This window comes from Alosa alosa, chromosome 16, assembly GCF_017589495.1.
Source record: "Alosa alosa isolate M-15738 ecotype Scorff River chromosome 16, AALO_Geno_1.1, whole genome shotgun sequence".
In the NCBI taxonomy this organism is placed as follows: domain Eukaryota; kingdom Metazoa; phylum Chordata; class Actinopteri; order Clupeiformes; family Clupeidae; genus Alosa; species Alosa alosa.
The window spans coordinates 27,590,372-27,600,371 of NC_063204.1; the positions used below are offsets into that span (position 1 = coordinate 27,590,372).

The following is a 10,000-nucleotide window of genomic DNA, read 5'->3' on the forward strand; positions in this document are numbered from 1 at the left end:
ATTTACTGATAACATAGCCTCAGCAAAAGGGCATTATTTAAAAACACAGTAAATATTTATATGATATATTTATTGTACTGTATCATGAATTATATATGATCATAGTATATTATGCTAAATTATTTAATATAGTAAATGTTATGCATGTATATTTTAGCATGCTTTTACTGCAATACATACATTATATGGATGCTATTGAGTACATGGCATTCTTTTTCTCCCGACTTGAATTGATAAGCTTGTCTCTCGTCCTCTCTGCGCTCCACCTCTCCTCTCCCCCTGCAGACACGCCCATCTCTTACCAGGTGGAGGGGACGCGGCAGGCCCTGAAGGTCTGCTTCTACCTGGAGGGCTTCTACTTCGAGCAGCTGCCCCTCAGGCTCAGGAGCGGGGGAGGCGTCAAGATCTTCCCCGTCCTCTTCACCCAAGGTAGGCTACAGCAGCGGGGAACGCTGGAGCTTGGTGAGCTGGGTTGGAGAGGGTTTGTGTGAATACGTGCATGTACAATGCAACACACACACACACACACATACACACACACACAAACACACACACATACATGCACACACATACACGCACACAAACACACACACATACACGCACACAAACACACACACATACATGCACACTAACACACACGCACACACACACACACACACACTCACACACACACACACACACACACACACACACAGTATACTTTATGTTAGCACAGATAGATATAGGGCAAAGAAGTCATAGGTTTCCTGTATGTAAGAGTTGATGTTCAGTGTACAGTGAAGTGGGAGAGGAGTCTCAGCCTCTACACAGTTCTGCTTCATGTTGCAGTTTATAAAGCACCTACAGGAGTTACAGGAGGACCTACACGGCTGAGCTAAGGCAGAAACACACACACACACACTCAGACACACACACACACACACAGAGATACACTAAGGCCATTTTCTCTCATTGTGCAGACTGGTAGGTCTGATCCATTATCTATGCTCTCAAATTCCTTCACACACCACTGCCTCAAATATTAATGACAGGGAGTAGTGAGTGCATGTGTGTGTGTGTTTGAGTGTTTGAGAAAGAGAATGAAAATGAAGTTTATGTGAGGGACTGTGAATGTTCGTGAGAGTGAGACTGAGAATGTTTTGTGTGTGTCTGTGTGAGACAGATAGCGACTGTGTGTGTGTGTGTGTGTGTGTAAAGTAGCAGAGGGACTCACACACACACACACACACACACACACACACACACACACACACGAGGAGGAGGAGCAGCAGTCCAATCCTGAGCCAGATTAGATGAGAGTGGCCTTTGTAGTGTGAATTAGAGACAGCACATTAAGTGCCTCTGACACTCGCCGTGTGGATTTAAATGGGATATCTGGAAGTCCTGTCTTCTCCTACACTCTCCAGTCAGTGGAAATACTGGGTGACTGATACTAAACTAACAGTAACACAAGAGCAAAATGGCTGCCTGAGTCGATTCAAAACTATTTGCTGAAAACTGATAACATGGTTTTCGGAATCACAAGCAATACGCAATACAAAGTAATGGTAGGAATGGTAGGAAAAGAGACAGTGAGATAAATAGGAACAAATTGGGTCAGGAAATGTGTCAAATTTTGCAAAGCTGTTAAATTGACAAAACTTGCATGTTTGCTTCACTTAAAGTTTGTGTAGTTCTGGAGAATATGTAACCTCAAGGTTTTCTTTTTAGGAACAATTTACTATAGAGCTGAATTTATGCCCGTAGCAGCGTTATTTTTCATGTCAACATCAAAAGAGAAGGCTGTACAGTGTGGAGTCATTCCATCCGTGTGAGATAATTAAGGGCCGTGCTCATGCTTTGATTTCTTTCCTGACTGTTGCAAAAACCATCACTGGCTTCCTCTATTAGAAACGGCTAACATGGCAACTTGTAGTGAACATTTATACCGCTCTTTATGTACATAGGGGCAATGCTATCAGCAGTGCATGAAATTATAATGATGTGTATATTTACATTTCCACTCTCCCAAAAGCATATAATGGAATGTTAGAGCTGCTTTGATGTAATGGAACCCACTTCACTGTATTTGGCCTAAGGGTCATTATATAGTTGGTAATTAGGGGCCTGGAATATGATATACTTCCCAGGTAAATGAATACTGTTAATCTTGTAACTACAGGCCCTCACGGCGGAGGAATCTTGTGCTAATTAGTTAATTATGCGGTAATTACATGGTACCTCCAGCTCTGTGGCAGAAAGTGAGGACCTCTAACATGTCCGCTGTCTGTCCTGCACACAGCTCTGGAGAGCATGGAAGGCTACTACTACCGGGATAGCGTCTCAGTGGAGGAATACCAAGCCCAGATCAACACACAGTCTCTGGAGAAGGTCAAGCAGTACTACAAAAGACTTAGGTATGTTTACCTCTGTGTGTGTGCGTATGTGTGTTTTTGTGTGTGTGCGTGTGCGTGTGTGTGTGTGTGAGTGAGAGAGAGAGAGAGAGGGGGATATATTGAGAAAAAAGACACATGACGATTGTGTGTGTATGTGTGTGTGCACGTGTGTGCTGTTGCATCTCTATGCATCTGCATTTGTGAGTGTTGTGTTAAGCATCTTTCTGTGGCTGCTGCCCGGCTGTTAGGCGGCACGCGGTACCGGGAGCATTTCCAGCCAGAATAGAAGGAATAGAGGGGCCCTGTCAGGGTAGAGGGGAGGGACGCCGCTGGGTGCCTGTGTGCTGCAGGATGAGAACAGACTCAGGAGGCAAAGTGATGGAGCTGAGTGGAGATCACAGCCAGCAAGTACACACCTACTGAAGTGCTGTCCCAGAATGCAGTGTACTTTGAAGCAGATCTGGCCCAGTTCTGGCCTGCATCCGTTCATCCCCTTGCCTGAGATTCTATTCCACTATGACACAGCCCTTTAGAATCCTATTGCCCTTTCTGATTGGTTGAAAATGCCTGTCTAATGAGATGGAAATTCTAAGGAATCTTATTACGGGCTTATCAAACCTCCTGTAGGAAAGGCCCAAACAATGAAATGGGTTTTGAAAACTGAAGCGTTTTAACGCATCTTTGCATTGTGTCTGTCGGTGTCGTGAGAGGGACAGACCACGAGTGTCATCCAGGCAATGCACCGCCAGAATATCAATCGTGTTTATATTAAAAGCAAAGATACTTTCAGGGGGAGAGACAGGAAACTGAGGCGAAGCTTCAAAGTCAGTCAGTCTGGTGGTAATTGCCTCTAGCCTGAGCCTATGTGTGCGTCATGCTCTCTGAAGATGAGATTGAAATGAATGGGATGGAGGCACACACACAGACAGATGAGTCTCTGAACCTATCGAGAGAGAGATCTCCGGAAACTGATTGTTCCCCTCAACAGTGATTTCCTGTTTCGCGTGTTACATCTATAAGCAGTGGGATGAATTCTGAATTCTGATATCAGTAAAGAGGAGCAATGAGACTGCGATGAGAAACATGGCGCTCTGTGTTTCAAAAGTCTCATATTAAAATAGTACAAAAGGTGCAGTTTATTTAATTGCTGAATAGAATCTGTAAGACAGTATCATAAAATGTAATCACTTAAGTGTGGGTCTGTAGAGATTCATTCATGCTTACATTTACATTTATTTATTTATCAGAAGCTTTTATCCGAAATCACTTCCATTACAAGGAAGATATACATTATCTTTATCAGTATGCAGTGCTCTATAGAAATTAATAATTTTGTGCTGAGTGAAATGCTTTTTTGTATCCATTAGCCATGGCTATGATTCTTTTGCCAGATCATTTCATGGATGGCATATGATTCAAACATCTGGAGCCAATTTCGCAGATAATCATTTACAGTGCCTGATCATAAGCCAAGTCCACTGTATTAATAAAAGAGAATATATCATGGAAAGAGGCGATTTATAGAAGCTTCGGATGGCCATGTGTGTCCCCTATCAGTAGGAAGAACAGTGGGCCATGCCTCATGAGGAGACGCAAGGGGAGAACGACGGGAGGTTCATTTACAGGAAATCTATCCGCGTAATTTGCAAGCGCCATTTTGCTTCTGGCTGCCAGCTGAAACACCCTCCCAGGATTGCTGACTGGCATTCCATGCAGCGCTGCAGTGTGCACAGAATAAAAGGCTGGCATTTTCCAAAGAGTCAAACAACACCCCTCTTAATAACTTGATCCCTCCCCTTCACGCTTTTTACGACTGCGTTGCGGTAGCTGTATCTTAGACTGAGTGATCGTATTGGCATTTAATACAGTGGCCGAGTGGTTTGTATCGACTGTGCGGTGGCAGGGAAAAGCAGGAGGCGGACTCTGGGGCAAGCGGCGCAGCCTCCAAAATGTCATGGGTCCAATTAAAATACGGCCAAGGACAAAGCCCTACAGAGTGAGACTCACAGTCTAATGCCAATTGGGAAATCAGACACACATACTGTACACACACACGGAGACAGACAGACAGACACACACACACACACACACACAAACACACACCTACACACACCCACACACACACACACACACACACACACACACACACACACACACACACACACACACAGAGACACAGTGTTCTCCCCTTGGACTGGCGGGAAAGTGTGAAGCTGCTTCTTAAGTGTTCCCTGAGAGCTGTGTCCAGCTCTAGACGAGTGTGTGGAATTCTGTTGTTCTTAAGTGTTCTCTGAGAGCTGTGTCCAGCTCTAGCACTGTCGTTCTTCTTGCACTCTTCTTTCTGTTGTTGTTGTTGTGGGGCTCCGTACTGTGTAAGGAGCGATTCAGCTGAGTCATTGGAAGCGCGGGATTTTTTTGGCGGCGGAGCCGCTGCTGTGAATGACCCTAACAGATGAGGAGTAACTGAATTGAACACATGAGGAGTAATTGAATGGACAGCAGAGCCTCCTGGAGTAATGCTGGAATAATGCTGAGCAGATGTGTCGCTGCAAACCCCATGCAGGGAGGAGAGAGGGGGAGGTGGAGAGGTAGAGAAAGAGGTGGAGAGAGAGACAGGAGAGAGAAGTGAGGAGAGAGGGAGGAAGAGAGATGGAGGAGTAGAGGTGGAGAGAGAGGGATAGGAGGGGGAGGGAGAAAATGAGGCAGAAAGGACAGCAAGATGATGGGGGAGAGGTAACATCTGAGAGGACAGAGTGATGGAGGGGGAGCTCAGAGAAAGAGAGAGGGAAAGAGGGGAGGCAGTATCTCTCTCTCCATACTGAAGCCATAACTTATGTGCCTTCCTCACAGCATATTGTGTCTGTGCTCCTGCATTCACTTCTGGAGCGCCACTGGTGCCATTTGTTCACTTTGCTATGGAACCTTCAACGTGTCCCCTTTATCGGCCTCATCTGAGATCACACGGATCTCTGGCTCTAGGATATTCTTGTACAAAATGATTGTGGGGATGCAAGTCTATTTGAGAGCCTCAGCATGGGTTTTTACAGTGGTTAGTTTATCTGTAGTACATCTGCAGCCCCACTGTGTGTGTGTGTGTGTGTGTTCATGTGTTTGTACAGTATGTTAGTGTATTTGCGTGTGTGTGTGTGTGTGTGTGTGTGTGTGTGCATGCGTGCGTGCGTGTGTGTGCGTGATGTGTGTGTGTGTGTGTGTGTGTGTGTGATGACTGTGTCTGTGCGTGTGTGTGTGATGACTGTGACTGTGTGTGTCTGTGTGTGTGTGTGTGATGACTGTGACTGTGTCTGTGTGTGTGTGTGTGTGATGACTGTGACTGTGTGTGTGTGTGTGTGTGTGTGTGTGTGTGTGTGTGTCTGTGTGTGTGTGTGTGATGACTGTGACTGTGTGTGTGTGTGTGTGTATACCCTTTGGCCTGAGTGTAGCACCACACCGCACCACACTACACCATGCCTCCTCCCTTCCTTGGAGCCGGGCCACTGGAGTTGTGGTTTCTTTCTCCATGCCTGGGCTGTGGCCAGAGACTGACCGATAGCACGTTCCGTATCGCACATTCCACTGTGGTCTCACCCCAGACTCCACATGAGCGCTAAATCAACAGAGAGGAGCAGGAGGTCACATAGTCAGTGTGCCAGAGGTGCTTTAATGTGACCCCCCCCCCATCCCGCCCGAGATGGTTCCTCACTCTCTGATAGATATTTCAGTGAAGGACTAGGAGGAGAGAACCAAACATGTTTTAATGGGGTTGCATGGCTTGTGTGCTACTTTGAGGTGGGTGTTTGATGACACTAACAATCAATGCTGATACACTGTGCTGTGTCAGTCAAAAAAGTATCCATCTCAGTTCAGCTTTTAGCCTTGTAGTTGTCATATGCATTTGACTCATATTGACACACAGATGCTCCATTTCCAGATAAAATTACCCAGGCCTCATGAATGTCTGTGTCAGATCTAAGCACATGCGGTTAAGTGATTTAAAATCTCTTAGAAGGGACAGGGCTTTCGGTGTGACCACAATTTCTCATCCGTCTGTCTCCGTTGCGTCTTCCTTGCTTTGAAGTCTGTGCCAGGATAAATTTGGGAAGGAGTTGTAAATTTAGCCATATTGGAGACCAATGTGTGGCTTGACTGAGATTTCCCAGCTGTTCATTGTCTGTCTCTCTCTCTTTCTCTCTCTCTCTCTCTCTCTCTCTCTTACACACTCACACACACACACACACACACACACACACACATTCACACATTCCAAGGTCTGCTTTGAGTAAAACCATGATGACTGATGAGGTAATTGAAGTCATCCACGACTGTAAACCATCTGCAAATCACAAACAAATGTCAGGTCTTATACAGCGCTGGGTGATGTACACAAACATCTCACAAAAACAAGTTGCTATGAATTTCATCGGTTCAAAAGATGCCAGTGTTCTTGTTTGATCTGGGTATCCAAACAACAGCATCTCAGATTGTGGCATTTGTGTCGAGGGTTCCTCAGATGGCTCTGTAGAACGACAGTGTGGTGGCAGTTTGAAATGTTCTCGACGATCTGGCATTATTGTCAGATGCAGACACGGATTGCTCAGTGCAAATCCTCTCTCCTCCAACAACCCCCGCCACCCCACACACACACACACACACACTCTCTCTCTATCTCTCTCTCTCTTCCTTTCTCATCTCTCTCTATCTGTCTTTCTCTCACTCTCACATGGTGAGAAACAGCAGCGCTCAGCAACAGCTGGTAATCACATGTTCTTATCTCCAGGTCTCAGGAGAGAAAGAGGGGATCAGAAAAGGAGGGAAAAGTTAAAAAGAAAAGTAGGGAACAGGAAATAGAATCTAGATGTAAGACAGAGAGGGTGCAGCAAGTGAGAGATAGGGAGTATGAGCAAGATAAGGCTGTTGAGACAGAAGAGAAGAGAGCATTCTGGGAATTAAAGGATCACAGTTAGCAGGAAGCTATACAATTTGGTGGTATTGGTATGGTTTTCAGGTATAAATATAAGTGTATATATACTCTTTTGATCCTGTGAGGGAAATTTGGGCTGCCCGGGTGTAGATTGAGATGAAATAGATGTGAACTGAATCACAGCTTTTCAGCCAGCTTGACCATAACTGCCAGTAAGAAGCCTGGTTTTCACTGCAGATGCAGTAGACTTGACCATCATTAATCCATCAATACTGACAGCTTATTTACTGTTATTAATACCCCACAGGGCCTTTGGGCAGCCGTGGCCTACTGGTTAGCGCTTCGGACTTGTAACCGGAGGGTTGCCGTATCGAACCCCGACCAGTAGGCACGGCTGAATTGCCCTTGAGCAAGCCACCTAACCCCTCACTGCTCCCCGAGCGCCGCTGTTGTTGCAGGCAGCTCACTGCGCCGGGATTAGTGTGTGCTTCACCTCACTGTATGTTTACTGTGTGCTGAGTGTGTTTCACTAATTCACGGATTGGGATAAATGCAGAGATCAGATTTCCCTCACGGGATCAAAAGAGTATATATACTTATGCTTATACTTATACTTATACTTATACTTATACTTATACTTATACTTATACTTATACTTTAAGAGTATATATACTTATACTTATACTTATACTTATACTTTTAAGAGTATATATACTTATGCTTATACTTATGCTTATACTTTAAGAGTATATATACTTATACTTATACTTTAGCACTCATTTCACTGTGATTATTCCCACTGAGGTTTCCTCCTCTTGCCCAAGACAATAACAGATCTGGTTACATCCTTCGGAAAGACAGAACCATAGATGTCAACCACTTTGTTTTCAATGGAAATTACAATAGCCTCATAATGTTTGGCAAGCCTACACAAAGCTATGACTCATCACTTGTTGTTGCTGTTTCTTCTTCCTTCGTTCATCTTTCATTTCCCCAACATTACACTACAAAAGCTCGGATCAGAGCTCTTGCATTACTGCTGAGTAGTTCTAAGATCCGAGCCAGAAACTGCTGCTGTGTGGGTTACATTGCTCTGGTCTGGATGTCGCCTCACAGCCAAGGCAAATGCAGCGACACCCTGAGCTAGGTACCAAGCTGTTGGATGTCAGGTGTTTGTTGTTGTTGGTTTTTTTCCAGACATAGGACAAATGTGGTAAATATTTTGTCTGTTGGAGCTCTGTTATGGTTCATCTTCTTTCTACATTTAAGCTGAGCTTGTACTTTCACTGTCTTTTCAGATAGATAGATAGATAGATAGATAGATTGATTGATTGATTGATTGATTGATTGATTGATGGATACCTATTCAACTCGTTTCCTCATTGCATAATATTCTTCCAGAATGATATTAAAACCGCTATCTCTACAGATACAGTATAGATAGTCTTGTGAGGCAGAGAGAGACTCCCTTGAGAGCAGCCAGAGGCAGCCACCCTCACCCTTGTCTGAGACCATTTGATTGGGATTGATCGCTCTCTCCTCTAGAGTCGTGACCCGTTAACAAAACCTCACCGGTTTCACAAAAACCGGCGTTGTGTAAACGGCACCTTAGCACTGGAGGGTGTTACTGAGAGGGATGACACATATGATTCATGGGGCTGGGTGCTGGTCTTTGCACACTTCGCTTGCACTGGGGCAACTGCTTGTGTGTGCAGATTAGGGCAGATGCTCCTAACAGCTGGAAACACCTGAGCAATCCACACTGTCTCGTCCCAAAGGGAATCTGCAGAACAGTAAAACCAGTTAGCGGCTTTCATTGAGTTAGCCTGGGGGGCTTTCATTTTCTAGAGAATCAAAACAACAGTCTCATGTCCACTCTGCCTGAAACAAGATTGTTTATGTAATTTATTTTTTTGTGCATTTATTTCAATGACTTTCAGACGTCAATTATTACCAGTCTTCCCGGAGCAACTTGGTGTCATGTGACTTGCTCAAGGACACCACAGTGTCAGCTTGGAATTGAACCCACAACGTCTCTGACTGGCTCCTTAGCCTCTACACTAGTGTCAGGGTTAGAGGAGTTGGCTGAGTGGTCTTGTGTTCAAAGGAGTCAAAGACGAGAGGCCACGGTCGGTGGACACGGGCTGATTTATGAGACCACTTCCCAGTCATAAACACAGCGACCAGTCGGCCGGTGCAGCCCGATCGTGACGCACAAGCCAGCCTCGGCCTGAGCAGGAACCAATCAAAACAAACTCAAAACTAATGAAGGTCATTTGTTGCGTTGCTGTTGTGAAAATATGCCACTCGTAAGAACATAGCGATACATCACAAATACACAGCGTAAGGGAAGGATCTCAACGGAGCGTCTCCCGCGCAGAAACTCGTGCGTGGCCAGAGAGAGCAGTTGCAGAAGTATCAATCCCCCGGAAAGACCGACCTTGGCTGGCCCTGCCTCTGACCCACCCCAGCTGGTGGTCTGTGTGTGTGTGTGTGTGTGTGTGTGTGTGTGTGTGTGTGTGTGTGTGTGTGTGTGTGTGTGTGTGTGTGTGTGTGTGTGTGTGTGTGTGTGTGTGTGTGTGTTCAGAAGGGCTCCTGAAAACTGCAGCCTCTTCATTTCCTGCCTTTAATGGCTCCTGCACCACAAATGGCTTAATTGCTCCAATTTGCTTGATGAGCTTGATTTAGGGGACACGGGTGTCAGGGT

At 45.4% G+C, this 10,000-nt stretch overlaps 1 protein-coding gene across 1 annotated transcript in view; it reads left to right on the forward strand.

The window, feature by feature from the left end:
• The window catches only part of prex2 (phosphatidylinositol-3,4,5-trisphosphate-dependent Rac exchange factor 2), a gene marked incomplete in the record, with an annotated part of 130,928 nt that overhangs the window by 98,951 nt on the left and 21,977 nt on the right, over nt 1-10,000 (forward strand). Inside the window, 2 exon segments of the mRNA XM_048266370.1 lie at nt 286-429; nt 2,282-2,396. Coding sequence (XP_048122327.1) covers nt 286-429; nt 2,282-2,396 — 259 coding nt within the window.